We start from the raw sequence: 18383 nt of genomic DNA, 5'->3' as shown, positions 1-18383 counted from the left end.
CGCTTTTTATTTGGGTTTTTTTTTTTTTTTTTTTTTTTGAGAGCGCTTATTACTCTCTGAAATTTTCTCTTTTATCAGCTTATTTATTCTGTCTGTCTTGTTCAATAGTGTTCTCCAGCATCTGGAACAGCCTGGCATTTAGTAACACTCAGTAAATATTTATTAAGTAAATACATTAATTTCAATCAGTGGAGAAATAATAGATAATTCAAGTAATCATGTTGAGATTGATTAACCATTTGGTGGGAAAAATAAAAGTTATATCTGTGTCTTAAATTATAGATGGATTAAGAGATAAATATTTTTTAAATCTATAAACATATTAGAAGAAAATGCAGAAATGATTTTTATCATTTGGAGAACAAGAAAGGGCTTTTAAAGGGAGATGGCAAATCGGGAAACCGTAACAGGAAACAGTAGCAAAGTTACAAATTATAAGTAAAAGATATCCCAAGAGACAGATATTACAAGCAGATGATTCATAGTACTGGAAAGCCCATTAGAGTTAAAAAAAAGAAAAAAAGGTTTTCACCATCGCAGGCAATCTTGGAAGCAAAATGATGAGGGTTTTTTGTTTGTTTGTTTGAGACAAAGTCTCACTGGGTCACCCAGGCTGGAGTGCAGTGGCACGATCTTGGCTCACTGCAGCCTCCACTTCTCGGGTTCCAGCGATTCTCCTGCCTCAGCCTCCCAAGTAGCTGGGATTACAGGTGCCTGCCACCACGCCTGGCTAATTTTTGTATTTTTAGTAGAGACGGGGTTTCACCACGTTGGCCAGGCTGGTATTGGACTCCTGACCTCAGGTGATCCACCTCGGGCCTCCCAAAGTGCTGGAATTACAGGCATGAGCCACTGCGCCTGGCCAAGTTACCATTTTTCATCTATAAAGCTAGCAAAAATTTTAAGTTGATAATATCCAGTGTTCAATGAGTTGACAGCTAGGAGGAAACCACTCTAGGTTATTGGTGGCAGTATAAATTAGAATAGTCTAGGGAAGGTGATTTGGCAGAATTTTAACATATTTTAAATATACATAGCCTTCCATCACACTTCTAGGTAACTGTCCTGTAAGACATACAGATATATGTATGCATTGGGCCCTCATACAAACACGTTTATTTATAGCATTGTTTGCAAGATTATAAAAGGAGACTATGTAAATATCCACTGGTAGAAGAATGGGCACATAATATACAGTCGTGCATCACATAACAATGCTTCAGTCAGACAGACTGCGTATACAATGGTGATCCCATAAGATTATACCACTGTCTTTTTACTGTACCTTTTCTGTGTTTAGACATATAGACAGTTGCCATTGTGTTCCCATTGCCTACAGTGTTCAGTACAGTAACATTAAGTACAGTAACGTGCAGGTTCGTAGCCTGGGAGCAATAGGCTGTCCCATACAGCCTAGGTGTGTGGGATATACTCTGAGCTACTCTGAGCTATACCATCAAGGTTTGCATAAGTGCATTCTGTGATGGTCACACGATGAAATGACGTGATGCATTTGTCAGAAGATGTCCCTGTTGTTAAGCGGTGCATGACTGTATGTATACACGTAAGTATGGTGCAGCAGTTTTTTTAAATGACCTATCTGTATATTTTGATGTCTATGTAAATGTGTAAAGCAGTGATCCTCAACCAGCAACAGTTTTGCCCCTTCATCCCTCAGGGAATATTTGGCAATGCTGGCAGGGTTTTTTTTTTTTTTTTTTTTGTTTGTTTGGTTGTCATAGCTGGGATGAGGGAAGTACTTACTGACATCTAGTGGGTAGAGGCCAGGGATGCTAATGAACATCCTGCCACACACAGGACAGTCCCACAACAAAGAATTATCCTGCCCAATGTCTCAGTAGTGCCAAGGGTGAGAAACCCTGGCATGGAGACTGTCTGGTGAGATATGCGTCAATATGTGCCACAGTCAGCTCTCAGGGCCGGACAGGTTTTGACAAAAGAGAACTGAGACTTGTTTTTTTTTTTTTAACTATATGTACTTTTATATTTAAATGTTTTTAATGAGACTCACCTATTTAAATTTTATGATAGATTATGGGTTGGAGTAAGCAGGAATGATTAGTAAACGAATTTGTAGTTGGAAGAGATACAGAAGTTGAATTGGCAGAGGCAGGTGGGCATGACGAGTGTATGTAAAGGAAGAGGAAGTGCACGGTGAGGCCATCTGTGTGTATGCTGTGAGAAGGATGCAAAGGCAAGAAAGCTGGCCAAACTGGCCCAGAGGTTTTGGCAGAAATTAGTAAGAGATTAGAATAAAGTGGACGTTTGGAGCCAGATGCTGGAATGCCAGTGAGAATTTTGACGTAATCAGATAAGAAGGGACCATTTTAGACTGTTAAGAAAGTTGTACACTGTGATTTTACTAAACAGTACTTTGGGAACACTACCCAAGATTAAAGGAGAGAAAAAATAGAGTCAGGGAGACAAAACTGGGTAGTAATTATGTTAGCCTGGATATGTGCTAGTTGTCGGCTTGGATGAAGGTGAAAGCAGCGACTTGAAGTGGATAGGACGAATTTGGGAAATATCTAAAAGGAAGATTTGGGAGACCATAATAGTTTTTTGTTGCTTCATTACTTTGTGATTTCTCAATAGAGGCAATGAAGGAGAAGTTAATTCTTTTAAGTCATAAGACTATAACCTGGCTAATTGTTATATAAACAAAACTTTCTTATTAACCTTTATCAGCTTAAATTTTCTTATCTAAAAAACAAGGGTAATATATTTACTTCCCAGATGTGTAGTAAGAATTAAATGTGAGAATGTATGCCACTACCTGTATTTACAAATTCACCCACTTCCTGCATTTGAAAGTTTAGCCACCAGGTGGCACTATATGCCTTGGTCATGAGCTGTAATTCTTCTGGGTACCTGAGTTGCCAGAGATTTCAGAGGGTCCTTTCTTTCTGCCTTTTCAGCTATGGAAATTTCGTCTTTCTTTAAAAAGCAGTACTTTTCTATATTAACCATTAAGTGAGAAGTGGAAAGTAAGGTATTCCTGCTATTTATAGCACTTTAAAGATGGATTGAAGCCTTAGAGATCTGTTAGTCTAGTCAAGGGGTTAGCAAACCCTTGACACTGTGCCAAATTGGGGCAGTTATTTATTTTTATGGCCCCAGAGCTAAGAATAGTTTTTACATTTTTAAATAGTTACATTTGAAACATTACATAGGTAACTATATAATATCCTCCATTTTGCCTCTTGCCCTATAAATATTTACTACCAGGCCCTTTAAGAAAAAGTTTGCCCACCCTGTCTCATTTTTTCATTTAATACATAAAGAAAGTGAGGCCCAGGCCAGGCGCCGTGGCTCACACCTGTAATCCCAGCACTTTGGGAGGCCAAGGCAGGCGGATCATGAGGTCACGAGATTGAGACCATCCTGGCCAACACGGTGAAACCCCGTCTCTATTAAAAATACAAAAAATTAGCCGGGCGTGGTGGTGGGTGCCTGTAAGTCCCAGCTACTCCTCGGGAGGCTAAGGCAGGAGAATGGCGTAAACCCGGGAGGCAGAGCTTGCAGTGAGCCAAGATTGTGCCACTGCGCTCCAGCCTGGGTGACAGAGTGAGATTCCGCTCAAAAAAAAAAAAAGAAAGAAAGAAAGAAAGAAAGTGAGGCCCAGAAAACATTAGTGACTTTTCCTTGTAAGCTAGTAGCATTGCTAGAACTGGAATTGCATCTCCTAACTTCCAGCCCAGTGCTTGCTTTCTATAAAGTGTGCCTTTTTCTTTCCCCTTTGACTCTTAGCTTTCACATTCTAAGCTGAGTCCCACTGTAACCCCACACACTTAGGAGAATTGATGTTTCAAATGCTTCTTGAATCTTATCCCAAAACCAAGGATTTTTTCCTGCATATTAACTTGGTTCTGGGACCTCAGACCAATGGTGTCAGATCACCTATGACTGACTTTTTTTTTTTAATGGTAATACTTCTTTAGAAATTTGATTTAGGTATTAGTAAACTTCACCTATTTCTCCCATTTTTTTCCCTTTCACATAGAAACAAACAAAAATTATATATATGATATTACTACATGAGATTTACATATCAGAAGGCAGATTTTCTTTTATTCATTCAGTGTATATTTGTGATGCAGCTTCCCTGTGTGACCATTCTGCTAAGTGCTTCTATGGTACACGAACATGAATGAGACAGTCTTTTACTTCAGTTTAAAGTAAAGTAGTCCCCCTCCTGTGTCTTTGTAGAAGAAAACTTGTTTCAACTTTTCTGTATAGGGTTAACAAAAGAGACCTGATCTGTACTGTCTCAGAGAGCCTTTAGTTTAGTGTAAAATACAATATAGTTGACTCCCCAGAACTTAACTACTAGTAGCCTACTGTTGACTGGAAGCCTTGCCAATAACATCAACAGTGTATATTTTTATGTTATATGTATTATACACTGTATTCTTGCAGTAAAGTAAGCTAGGGAAAAAATGTTATTTAAAAAATCATAAGGGACCAGGTGCGGTAGTTCATGCTTGTAGTCCCAGCACTTTGGGAGGCTGAGGCTGGTGGATCACCTGAGGCCAGGAGTTTGAGACCAGCTTAGCCAACATGGCAAAACTTTGTCTCTACTAAAAATACAAAACTTAGCCAGGTGTGGTGGTGCGCACCTATAGTCCCAGCTATCCTGGAGGCCAGGTCACGAGAATCCCTTGAACCCAGGAGGTGGAAGCTTCAGTGAGCCGAGATCACACCAGAGCACTCCAGCCTGGGTGACAGAGTGAGACCCTGTCTCAAAACAAACAAACAAAAAATCTTAAGAGAAAATATTTATTGTACATTAAGTGAAAGTAGATCATCCTAAAGGTCTTCACTTTCAGGTTGAGTAAGCTGAAGAGGAGGAGGAAGAAGAAAAGGGGTCGGTCTTACTATCTCAGGAGTAGCAGAGGCAGAAGAGGTGGAGGAAATGGAAGCAGGGCAGGAAAGGCAGGCACACTCGGTGTAACTTCTGTTGAAAAATATCCGCTTATAAGTGGACCTGCACAGTTCAAACCTGTGTTGTTCAAGCATCAGCTGTACTTCTCTTTAAGACAGGGATCATCTGTGATCAGACCAAGTGTCAGAAACCTTAAATTGTAAGAAATCAGTTGATCCTTCCTTGTAAATCTTGTGATTGAGAGATTTAGCTGAAGATAAAATAGTATTTTTAGGTATCTCAAGTATCTCTGAAAGATAATTTCTGTTACCACAGTATTCTTTTCCAGGGACCTAGCTGATTATAGAGAAAAAAAATCCTCTGTAAATATTATGTGGGTACTACTGTTGGATTTTTTAGTTAAAATAAAGTAACTTAAAGAACTATAGAAAATTACTGAAAAGCACTTCTCTGCAATGCAAATGCTCACAATCAGACAAATTGGCGTATGGTCATTTAGACCTAAACAAATTTTAATCTGCAATTTCAAGACAAATTACCAGTATTTTAAAGTAAGAATTTTAATTCAATAAATTAGAATAATTTCTTCAATGGAGTAGTTTGAGGCTCTTTAATTACTTTCTCAAGACAGGTATAGCTCTTTCCTCACATGAATGACAGTTCCTAAAAGCCAACTGTTTGTCTAAAACAAATTCCTTCACAATATTTGTTGAAAACTCTTGATTATACAATCTGGTTTTCATTCTAGTGAGTACAATAGACTGAGCATGTTTGTGGACCTGTGTTGGTCACACAGACCCCAAGACAGAACGTAGAAGCCACCTTTACTGAAGAACCTAGATAACTGGTTTTAAGTTTTCATCTCATAATATTTAATACTAGACCACTGGATTTGAGTTGTTTGTGATAAAATTTGTCAGACATTTCATATCATTTCATATCAGCTTCAAAATCATTGAAGTAGTGTTAATTTTAAAAAATAAATTATAAAAATCAGTATTATAATCAGCTTATTTTATAGACTGGGTTACACTTAGGATTTATTTAAATGTTTAACGTTTTTATTTCCAATTTTAAAAAGTGGTAACCTCTAGCATTCTTTTTATTGAGAGTCTCTTATCCAGAATATACACAGCATTCTTTGATATTTTCTATGAAATATCATTAGGTCATACCAATATCCACCTTCCATCAGTTTCCCTAAAACTCAGTGATTTCTAAAGCCTAGAAAGTGGATGACTAGCTGCCCCATTTGAAATGGCATTGAGAAGAGCCCTGTGTCTTCTCTGAAAGGAAGTTGTGATTATGGTCAGCAATATCAGTAACATGTCAGCAAGAACATCACCGACTTGTCAGATACATATGCCCTTGCTCTTTTGCCAGTCCCCATCTTCTTTGCACTGTCCTACCCCCAGAAGCTTCACTGTCTGAGAGCTAATTTGACTTAAAACTGATAGATTTTTATGTAGAGTGGAAAATGAAACTGTACATTCTAGAAATATTCCTAATTGATGCTATTTCTCTGCAAATCCTTCTTTGTCTAAAGGGAACGTGTTGAGAATACCAGTCGCCCAGGAGAGATGCAGGTAACCATTCAAAACCTAATGCCAGCGACTGTGTACACCTTTAGAGTTATGGCTCAAAATAAGCATGGCTCCGGAGAGAGTTCAGCTCCACTGCGAGTAGAAACGCAACCTGAGGGTAAGTCTTCCACCTGTCTGTCAGCACCCCCTAGAGGTAGACCTTTCTGAAGTTCTGCCTTTGTTTAGCCTCGCACACCATAGGGGAGCAGAAGATAACAGTTCCTTACCTTCAGGGCCCTTATCAATTATTGGAGACAAAATTAATTTACATCCAAAAACAGCAAATAGGGCCAGGCATGGTGGCTCATGCCTGTAATCCAAGCACTTTGGGAGGCTGAGGCAAGCGGATCCCCTGAGGTCAGGTTTTCTAGACCAGCCTGGCCAACATGGTGAAACCCCGTTTCTACTAAAAATACAAAAATTAACTGGGCATGGTAGTGAGTGCCTGTAATCCCAGCTACTTGGGAGAATAGCTGAGGCAGGAGAATCACCTGAGCCCAGGAGGCAGAGGTTGCAGTGAGCCAAGACTGCAACACTGCACTCCAGCCTGGGTGACAGAGTGAGACTCCGTCTTAAAAAAAAAAAAAAAAAAAAAAAAAAAAAAAAAAAAAGCAAATAGTATGAGACAATATACTTCTGTTGATGCTTTTCTACATGTTCATATTTTACTGACCCTTTAAGACTTAGCTCAGATGCCTTCTAGAATCTTTCCTCTAATATTGTTATCTCCACAGTTCTAAGGTATTTATTACATTCTTCCTTCAGTTATGATTATGAACTTATCTTGCTGACTTTATAGCAAAGACAGAGCCTTTGTCATCTTTACATTTCCCACAGTGTCTAATGTAATGCCTTGCACATGAAGTAGGTATTTAATGATTGTTCTTAACTGGATTGTCTATCTTTAGGCATACCATGCTCTTTAGAATCTCCTTGAGGCTTTATTTTGGACCTGTGGTCTTTTGTGCTACATAGGGTTACTTCTAATTACATTTCTAAGATTTTCTGTGACTTGAGTGTCAGTCGGGTTTATTTATAGTATAAATGTGTTGTATATCTTACGTGTGGGTTGTAAACTATAGGCCCAAAATTACAAGCAGCCAAATCTTGATGAATGCTTTTCCTACTTGACGTTTTTGTCTAGACTTTTGCCTTCTTTTAGCACAAGTTGCTTTTTCCTCGGTGTATTCTTCAGTCTACTTTTATTATTAACAGCATTAGTTTTTCTGTATTAAAAACCTCCAGTAATAATAAAATATTTTACTTTAAGTAGAGAGTATTTTAGATATATTTGTAGAGGCTACTGACCAGGCGACTAAACAGATTAAATGACTTTACCAGTGGAACTATAGAAATAATTTAAGAACTTTACCTGATGGGTAGAATAAGTCAAGAAGCTGTAGAACTTCACTTTCTAATGCCATGGCAAATCACTCACCTGTCAAATATTTATTGAGTATCCCCATACCAGGTAATGTGCAAGATACTGGAGATGCAGGGATGAACAAGCTAGGTCTTCTTCCCTTAAAGAAGGAGCAGGCAAGATAGGAGACCTTTCATCATCTCAGTGACAGAGATTGAAGATATGAATCAAACCCAGTCAAGAACAAGAGGGCCATCACAGAGTCAGGGGGTTGATTTAAGGGAAGAGTGTGTTCTCATTACAGGCAGGATGTTGAATTTTACAGTTATCTATGTTCAGACAAGAGCAGGAATACTCTATTAGGTTTCAAGCTCAGTTATCCTTCATCAGCTTTCATATAGAAGCATCATTCATGAAAGATACTAGGATACAGAATAGAGAAAACTTACTGTAAAAGATAGAAAAGTCAAGGCAGGATCCTAGGGAAAGATGAGACCTGAGGCTGGCCTTGAGGCATTTGACTTAGAGCAAGCTTATTGTGGGAAGGAATTTGCATGACCCAAATCCCAGAAATAGAATCTAACAGTGCACATGCAAGGTAAGTCATGATGAAAATGAAGGAAATGCAAGGGTCCTATCCTGAAGCTGTAAACCTTCTGAAACTACATGAAAATAAATCTTTGAGTCTGTACATACTCACATTTCCCTTGGAAAGAATCTGTAGTTTTCATTATCATTTCACTTCATATGTCAAATTGTTGAGAACCACTGGGAGGGTCATTGTCAAATTTAGAGATGAAAGAAAAGGGGTGAAGAAGAGTGGGTTTATTGAGTGCCCACCACGTGTCAGCCACTGTGTTAGGCAGTCAGGAGGTAATTGTTAGGCAGTCAGGATGTAAAGATGAGTAAGACTTGACTTCTGTCCACAAGGAGCTTATGGTCTGGTACCATAGACAACAGTGTGATGTGTTATCACCTTAAGGAAAGTAGGAACCACAACCATTTATTCAAGGAGTTTGGCTAAAAGAAAATAGTTACAAGAATATAGGTAGAAGGGGCAACAGGTTCTGGTGAGGGTATTTTAAGGATGGCGAAGAGACTAACATGTTTTGGCAAAAGAGAAGCAGTTTCTGAAGAGAGATTTGCATTTCATCTGGAGGTGTTCAGCTTGTGTGGGGGAGGCATAAATGTTGGAACCAGCCCTTGGAAAATATTTTACATATTTAGTTTCACAAACCAACTTAACATTTTTTCCATTTATTATGCCACTGTACAGCTGAAATGAAAGAATTCATTAGCACCTTTTTTAGGATCATATTTGCTTACACTTGGCCAATGAATATATTGAAAATGATTTCAAGAGAATTTAGGGAGTGTTTTGTTTTTCTTCTCCTTTAATAAGTTAGAGGAAAGTTTCCCATAGCAGCAGAAGTGTGACAAATCCCACCTGTCAGGCTGCACAAAATGCGCCCTTAACTTAAGTGAGTAACATGATTCATAACTAAAGCAAACAACTGTTAGAGTAACCATATTCAGATTTCTCTACTTTGGTAGCAAAATTAATCTTAAGCTATGGTGCTGTTATTCAGGAAAGCCAGTTTGTTTTACATTTTGTTAGTTTTTTTTCCCTTCCCAGTTTTTAAATCTAATGAATTACAGAAACACTAGTGCCAGAGAAATGTTTTCAAATATAGATGTCTACCAAAGTGTAGGCATAGACAGCTACACAGGATTTGTGTATAAATTGGAACTGGAACCTGTCAATCAGACAAAAAGAATATAGTAAAAGGGTAGGTATGTGAGCCATTGTAGGAGACAGAGCCAGCTAGACACTTAAGCAGTCAGCCGGTGATCCAGGCCTCCAGTCACATGCATCCTGTCGTGGATATTGTAATCATCTCCTGAAAGGTCCTCTTGAGCCCATGTTTTAGAATCAGCAAGTACTCGACTCTTGGGTCCACCACGAGCTAACTTTCCCATCACTTGGGAAAGATTGTTAACTTCATAACCTCACCTGTAAATGAGGATGATAATATTTATCTCATTTGGTTTAGTGCAAAGATTATATGAGAAAATACATGTCAAGTATTTAGTGCTTGACTGACTGTAACCATTCAATAAATGGGAGCTGTTTTACAATTATTATTCTTTTATCTACTCTTGTTCCTTTGCTGTTTTCTTCCATACATGTGTTCACATGTCCTTTCTAAACACAGATCTGATCATGTCATGCTCCTGCTCATAATTTTTCAGTAGTTACCTAACACCTACTAGAGAAAACGTGAGCTTCAATAGCAGGATATTAGAGGGTTCTTCACTATCTGATCGGTCATTGTTTTCAACATTCTGTCTCCCATATCCACTGTTTCAACCAAGCTGAACCACTTAACACTGTCTTTTTGTATATTCTCCCTATTGACCCCATTGACTGGAATGATTTTCCCCTTGGTATCTGAGGAAAGTGTTCATTTTGCTTGACTCCAAGAATTCTTCACCAATCCTCCTTTTCCCTCCCAAACCCCTCCCAAAGCAGAATTGTGTACTCTCTCGTCTTTCTGTTTTTGTTATAACCATTACCTAAATCTGTTAGCACTTAAGACGTTTTTTGTAACTGTTTATGTGTCTGACTTTCCTGCTAGACTGGGAGTTCTTTGTGGGCAGGAGTCTCTTCATCACTGTATCCCTAGTGCCTACCACAGTGCCCGACAAAAGAAGGATCTCTTTCTGTGGTGGTTGCCTTTTATGTCTTGTGTAGGCCCGCTGCAAAACTGGGATTTTATAAACCACAAGGAAAGTTTTTCAATGTAATTTCTGGCTTTGATTTGAATCATAAAAAGGAAAATGTGTTTATATATTGTTCTAAAACCACTTCAATCAAATCCATTGTTTTCTTAGCTTCTATTATTTTTAAAATATGGCCAATATGACAATATTGCCAAGAACGGTTATTGAGGAGTGTAGCATTTCATTTATATCTTGCTATCTCAAACTTTTCTTTCTAGTTCAGCTCCCTGGCCCAGCACCTAACATTCGTGCATATGCAACCTCGCCTACCTCCATCACTGTTACGTGGGAAACACCAGTGTCTGGCAATGGGGAAATTCAGAATTATAAATTGTACTACATGGAAAAGGGGACAGATAAAGAACAGGTATGAAGTGAAGCAACTTTTCAAACCATTGATTGGAATAGTAAAGTCGAAATATGTTTCCAAAACTCAATAGTTGCTTGACTGGAAATTTGAGGGAGAAAAAGATATATAGGAAATGAAAAGTTGACAGATTCTATTTCTTTGTACCAAGATTTATTGTGTAGTTTTTACCAGCAGCGGTCACTGAACATCAAGCAGTATTTCTAAGTAAATTGTCAGTTTATGATTAATCTGCTTTGACTGTTAAAGAACCTTATGTAAAAGGGATAAAATCTGTTTCATGTAGAATATAGAATTTGTATAGCTAATTCTTTAATTTTCAACTTTTCTTTTGGCTTGAGTTGTGTAGGTATAAAATGTTTTATTTTATTCAAGGATGTTGATGTTTCAAGTCACTCTTTCACCATTAATGGGTTGAAAAAATATACAGAGTATAGTTTCCGAGTGGTGGCCTACAATAAACATGGTCCTGGAGTCTCCACACAAGATGTTGCTGTTCGAACATTGTCAGATGGTGAGTCTTTCTTCCTCTGGAACAATATACCACACTTGGTGCCCCTAGTGGTTTACTTGTAAGATATGGGCTTTGATGTCTAGAAGATTCAGTTCAGATCCCAGTTCTACCTCTTTCTGGTAATATGACTTTAGTAAAGTCTGAACACCTTTCTTTACATGTAAAATGTAGATAATACTAACTTCATTGAGTTGCTGTAAAGATTCAGTGAGAAAGCATAGAACATAAAGTGCCTCTTACTGAGTAGGCTCTCAGCATTTATATTTGTAGCAGAAGCTTTTGTGTAAGTAAATACTATTGCTTGTTCATAACACAGACCATTCCAGGGCTTTTGGAAGACTAGCCTTGTTCTACTTAGCAATCATATTTGCATGCCAAATTAGTCTTTCTAGTTCCTCCATATTTATGACTGTTGTATTTCTCACCTGTGACTGAATTTCTAAATTAAGTTATATACATACCCATGACCTAGAGCAGTGTTTTTTGAACTACAGCTTGCCAAAGAGATTAAGTAGGTCAAAACCAGCATTTAAAAATATGTATATTTTTAGAATAGAACAGAAAAGATTAGAGTTCATTGCACTTACTAAGGGTATATGTTGTTTCATGAAACTCAGCTAAATCTAATGTTTTAAAAAAATGTCTTTTTTTTAAATTTATTTATGTGTATACAGCTCTTATATACACATGCTTTAGAAGCTAAACTCCCTTAAGAAAATAGTCAAACTTAACATCACCAATAAAAGAACAGGCTGACATCACGTGCCTCCTTATGTGATATGTGGAGGAAGACACAATATTACTTCTGTTGTATTAGTCCCAAAAATATTTAACTTGAATCTGATCATGATGAAACAATGAGACACATCCCAATTGAGGGAAGTTCTGCAAAAAAAAATGTTTATTTTAACTGACTTGGATTCTCAAAATATATTAGTTTTGTGAAAGAAAAAAAAGGTTGAGGAATCATTCTAGAATCTAGATTAAAGAAGAGTAAAGACATGTGAAATAAAATATGTATGATCTTTGGATCCTGCATCTGGACATAAAAAAAAACAGCCATAAAGGACACTATTGGTATAATTACTTAATGTTAGATACTTACAGTATTAGGCAATAGTAAATATTAGATGTTATTAGCTATATTAGATAATATTTTTGTGTTAAAATTTCTGAGTGTGATTTTTGTATTGTGCATTTTGTTGGAGGATGTCCTTGTTCATAGGAGATACGTGGCGATACACACTGCAGAATTTTGGAGTGAAGTATAATGACTGCAGACATCTCTCAGATGATTCAGAAATAATATGTAGAGAGAGAAATCTGTGTACATATACATAGAGTAAGATAAATAAAGCAGAGATTGCAGAATATTAATAATTATGAATCTGAAAAGAATAGCCATTCATTGTACTATTCTTGCTACTGTTTTCCATGGGCTTGACAGTTTTCAGGATTAAAAAGTTGGGAGGTCTGGTGCAGTGGCTCACGCCTGTAATGTCAGCATTTTGGGAGGCCAAGTCGGGCAGCTCACTTGAGCCCAAGAGTTCAAGACCAGCCTGAACAACATGACAAAACCCCATCTCTACTTAAAAAAAAAAAAAAAGTAGCTGGGCATGAGTGGCACACATCTTTAATCCTAGTACTCAGGAGACTGAGGTGGGAGGATCACCTGAGCCCAGGGAGGTCAAGGCTTCAGTGAGCTGTGATTGTACCACTGCACTCCAGCCTGGGTGACAGTGAGATGCTGTCTAAAAAAAAAAAAAAAGTTGGGAAAAAGGAAACAAACTGTAGGTGGTTATACCTTGGCTACTGAACCACATAAGCCAGTTAGTCAAGATATTGGGGAAAAATTAAGGGAAAAAAAAGTTACTGTAGGCTCTTAAATCTATACATGAGGCAAATTTTAACTGCATTAAGTGTGTTGGCATGTTGACTACAGTATCTGTGGGAACTGAACACATCTCAGCATGGTGGCTAGGGGAAGCACTTTGGAATAACACAAATCTTGGTTCTGATACCAGGTGAAACAAATATCTTGGACAAGTTAACTTCCCTCTACCTCTTCTGTAGTTTTCTGATCTACAGAAAACTGGGAATGATAATAGAAACTCCGTCCTGAGATTATTATAAGGAATAAGTGCCTGCCATGAAATGACCATGCAGCAAATCTTTGCTATAATGATGGTAATGAAGACAATGATAACAGCTATGTTGGATGCCTCTGCAACTCAGTCACTTCTTAACATAGAGATGACTGGATTATTAATGTACTTTTTTCAAAATACGATGTGCCTAGGTTCTACTCTAGACCCTCATTACCTGAATCTCTGAGTGTAGGCTTAAGGCACTTTGCTGGGCACAAATTACAGAAATTAGCAAGACATATTCTTTTGTCTTCCAGAAGCTATAGTACAGTGGGCACTTAGTTGTATACCTGGTCACCAAATGTTAGAGACAGAAAGAGAGAGGTTTCCATGAGTGGATTAGGAGAGAAGGGCTAAAGTCAGCAGTTTGCGAGTGCAGAGAAAACAAATTCGGTTTACTTTGCTTGCTGTCACCAATATGAAGGGAGATATTAGAGAATGTGTGGGCCACACACTTTGAGATAACCCTGGGTTATGTTCTAAAGTGAGGAACTAGGCCAGGCGCGGTGGCTCACGCCTGTAATCCCAGCACTTTGGGAGGCCGAGGCGGGCGGATCACAAGGTCAGGAGATCGAGCCCATCCTGGCTAACACGGTGAAACCCCATCTCCACTAAAAATACAAAAAAAAAAATTAGCTGGGCGTGATGGTGGGCGCCTGTAGTCCCAGCTCCTCAGGAGGCTGAGGCAGGAGAATGGCGTGAACCTGGGAGGCGGAGCTTGCAGTGAGCCGAGATCGCGCCACTGCACTCCAGCCTGGGCGACAGAGCGAGACTCCGTCTCAAAAAAAATAAATAAATAAATAAAAAAGTGAGGAACTAAAGTTATGTGGCTGTTTGTTTAACCAGCAGTCCCAAACTTCTCACATCTAAATGAGTATTTTCTGATATCTGGTTGCCTCAGGAAGCCAGATGGTTCACTTTACCAGCTGTCATTGCTTAAATATCTTTGCTCTACTTGGGAACTGCCTTCAAAACCAGCTTAGAAACTCCACAAGAAAAGCCAGGCTTACTGATGTATGTACATCTCATTTTGATCCATAATGTCATTACCCCGTTCAGTCACTTGCCGTATTCCAGAAAAACATGGTTGTCTGCCAAGGTAAAGATAGACCAGGGCCAGATGCGGTGGCTCATGCCTGTAATCCCAGCACTTTAGGAGGCCGAGGCAGGTGGATCACCTGAGGTCAGGAGTTCAAGACCAGCCTGGCCAACATGGTGAAACCCGCATCTCTACTAAAAATACAAAAATTAGCCAGGCTTGGTAGTAGGCATCTGTAATCCCAGCTACTCAGGAGGCTGAGGCAGGAGAATCACTTGAACTCAGGAGGCAGAGGTTGCTGTGAGCCAAGATTGCGCCATTGTGCTCCAGCCTGGGCAACAAGGGTGAAACTTAGTCTCAAAAAAAAAAGAAAAAAGATAAACCATCATCAATAATACTCAAAAGAATGCATTTAAGGTTCTGAGTACATATGAGGTCTAGAAAAGTTGAGAGATTTTAGAAGAGTTCAGAGCCACTATACATCCTTGAAATAACTATCTGACTTCTCAAAGGTACAACCTGACCTGGGTGTGGGTGCTTTCCCATATGAAAGTGTCTTATGGGCCAGGTGTGGTGGCTCAAGCCTGTAATCCCAGCACTTTGGGAGGCCAAGGTGGGTGGATCACGAGATCAGGAGATCGAGACCATCCTAGCTAACACAGTGAAACCCCGTCTCTACCAGAAATACAAAAAATTAGCCAGGTGAGGTGGCAGGGCACCTGTAGTCCCAGCTACTCAGGAGGCTGAGGCAGGAGAATGGCGTGAACCCAGGAGGTGGAGTTTGCAGTGAGCCGAGATCACGCCACTGCACTCCAGCCTGGGCGACACAGCGAGACTCTGTCTCAAGAAAAAAAAAAAAAAGAAAGTGTCTTATGTTAAAAATTGAACCAGGCATGGCCATATGTCATCCACATAGTATTGTCAACATAAGGGCATTGGCAGCTAGTTTAGATCTGGTCACGTAATCAGTGTTTGAGATTTGCATTTGTTTAAAGTCCAGCCAAGATGATCATATGATGCGGTGATGTGTGGGTGATTTAAAAAAACAATTTTTTTTGTTTGCTTCTCTAGTTCCCAGTGCTGCTCCTCAGAATCTGTCCTTGGAAGTGAGAAATTCAAAGGTAAAACTTTATGACGCTGCTGTACATTTTTACTGGTATACTATTGCGCCTCAGAGGGGCTTATAGAAAGGGAGATTCTGTGGGAAAGCATCAAAGTAAATGAATGGCAGTGTTGTAATAATCTGCATTTGAAAATACTAAACCTATAAATTAGAACCTAACTGAAAAAAATCACAAGCAAAGAAATAAAAAGACATAGATATTACACTTGCATTAAAGCTGGGCTTAAAAACCAACTCATTTATTCTCCTTAATTTTGCTTCCTTTCTCGGACGCCAAAACTGCTTTAGTGTTTCTGCAAATAAATTGCTCTTTTTCTGTAGAACATTACATTCTAGATGTTAACTGTTCCGAACCTTAGTGGTACAGCAGAAGGAAATAAGTTGTTTATAACATGGTTCCTTAGTGCTGTGAGATGAGCCCATGTGAATCAAAGGCAGACCTCTGTCAGATTGGTTGTATCTCCTCAAACTGTCCCTCCTAGCCAAGTTTGCTGTGTTCTTAGGGCCATGTATGCCTCTCAGAGGCTCAGAGCCCTTCTGGACTACACAGACAACTGAGATATTCAGTCCTTTCAAGAAGTACTATAGAGAGCCAAATGCAGTGGCTCGTGCCTGTAGTCCCAGCTGCTTGGGAGGCTGAGGTGAGAGGATCACTGGAGCCCGCGAGTTCAAGGCTGCAGTGAGCCGTGATTATGCAACTACACTATAGCCTGAGTGACAGAGTGAGACCCCCTACTCTAAAAAAATAAGAAAGTACTATAGGACTCCTTTTTTTCTTTTAAGAGGCAACCAGCTGTTAATTAATCGTCCTCTTTTTAGAGAGTTTTAGATGAAGATTTCAGCTCTTCTGCACTGGACACGGGAAAGAATCTTTATACCTAATAATAGTTTACTTCCCTAATCCATGTGCTTCTGGCGTTATACTTTCCTTCTGAAAACTTTTCTGAGACTTTTAGCCAACATATTCTTTCTGGCAAAACAGCCAGGAGATCAGGGGTCCAGAGGGTACTACTTGAATGTATAATCTTCCCATTTGATCCTTGAGGGTTTTAGAATTTAAAGGTATTTTTGAGTGATTGTTAAATAACTTTGTAAAACTCTGAGTACCTTGCTGCCTCTATGCTTCTTCTCTTTACACTGTAAAATCAGGATAAAAATATGTAAAATAGGACCAAGCTTTTGATATATTCAGCCTTTTTTCTGTAATCCTGTCTTGTGCAGAGTATTATGATTCACTGGCAGCCACCTGCTCCAGCCACACAAAATGGGCAGATTACTGGCTACAAGATTCGCTACCGAAAGGCCTCCCGAAAGAGTGATGTCACTGAGACCTTGGTAAGCGGGACACAGCTGTCTCAGCTGATTGAAGGTAAGCTACCTTGCACATAGGCAAAAGGTAGACTGTGTCTTTCTCAGATATTGAATTATGCTAATCTAATGACTGCTCTGAGCTGTCGACTTACACAATTTTAAAATGGTTCATGAAAATTGTTAATGGTTCAGTCCACTTCTGACTTGATAAAGATTAGTAGAAAACATTTTTAAAGGTTCTGCTATCTCTGAGTGGTGAGATTGAGTTTGATTTTTCCTTCCTTGTGTTTTCTGCATTCTCCATGTTTTCATTTTTGCATGTATTTATTGTTTTTTTGTAATCTGAAAAATGATTAAACAAAGTTATATAAGCATAGAAATTACTCCACTCAGTCTAGTTGGTAACTGAGGTCTACAAAATGGTTTTTGTAACACCAACCACCACTCGTGTGTACGTGGCCTGAAACAGTATTTGTGAATAGCTGCCTCATTGCAATAATCATATATGCGACTATGGACACGATAACATTTTAGAAAATACTATCAGGCATAGCTCCTTCTGTATAGTTTTCCCTTCATATGCAACAGAATAAGTGGCATACCTGGTAAAAATGGATCCAAATGTATATCTAATGTGGGTTCACCCTGGAGATGACAGAGAATCCCCCTGTCTTCCTCAAGTAGGGGAAGTAGAGTTGGCTAAGCAAGGGTAAGGTTCTTTTGCAGGAGAAACATGGGAGCCAGATTAAGTGCTTTCACCCTGTGAATATTGGGATCATGCCTACAAAGAATTGAGACAGATGCCCCAAGCTGTCCTTATTCCATTGGATTTTCATAGATGCTTCATATGGCTGCAGAATCGACTGTAGTCTGAGCAGACCCCATCCTGCCCACTCCTTTATTAGTTTAGCAGTGTCAAGACAAGACTCTGTCCTGCTCAGTTACACATGCCTCGGCTTTGGCACCATCACCGTACTTCTGTCCTAGGAGTAAACTCACATGGGCTGGGCCTGTTGGAGTATTGCCTCAGCTGCATCGGCTTAGTTTTGTCACTCAATAGAGCCCATCTGTTTTGCAAGCAAACAGATGAATTTGAGTCTAGTACATTTACAACCAAAAGGTGTGAGTTATCTGTAGCTGTAACAGTGTAGTCACAGGGCATGTTTAATCTTGGGACAAAAGCTCTGACTTGGGTAATTTTTTTGCTAGGAAACTCCAAAGCGTGCTGGTGGATAAGAACTATAAG

At 39.1% G+C, this 18383-nt stretch overlaps 1 protein-coding gene across 4 annotated transcripts in view; it reads left to right on the top strand.

The window, feature by feature from the left end:
• Nucleotides 1-18383, top strand: part of NEO1 (neogenin 1) — a 274840-nt gene that overhangs the window by 205565 nt on the left and 50892 nt on the right. For all 4 annotated transcript variants that reach the window (XM_030931313.1, XM_010383274.2, XM_030931312.1 and 1 more), the window contains 5 exons: nucleotides 6453-6607; nucleotides 10855-11003; nucleotides 11379-11517; nucleotides 15775-15824; nucleotides 17048-17195. In XM_030931313.1, coding sequence (XP_030787173.1) covers nucleotides 6453-6607; nucleotides 10855-11003; nucleotides 11379-11517; nucleotides 15775-15824; nucleotides 17048-17195 — 641 coding nt within the window. The remainder of the gene's footprint in view (nucleotides 1-6452; nucleotides 6608-10854; nucleotides 11004-11378; nucleotides 11518-15774; nucleotides 15825-17047; nucleotides 17196-18383) is intronic.

This window comes from Rhinopithecus roxellana, chromosome 5, assembly GCF_007565055.1.
Source record: "Rhinopithecus roxellana isolate Shanxi Qingling chromosome 5, ASM756505v1, whole genome shotgun sequence".
Lineage (NCBI taxonomy): Eukaryota > Metazoa > Chordata > Mammalia > Primates > Cercopithecidae > Rhinopithecus > Rhinopithecus roxellana.
The sequence above is the reverse complement of the archived record's forward strand: the minus strand, read 5'-3'. Positions and strand labels throughout refer to the sequence as shown.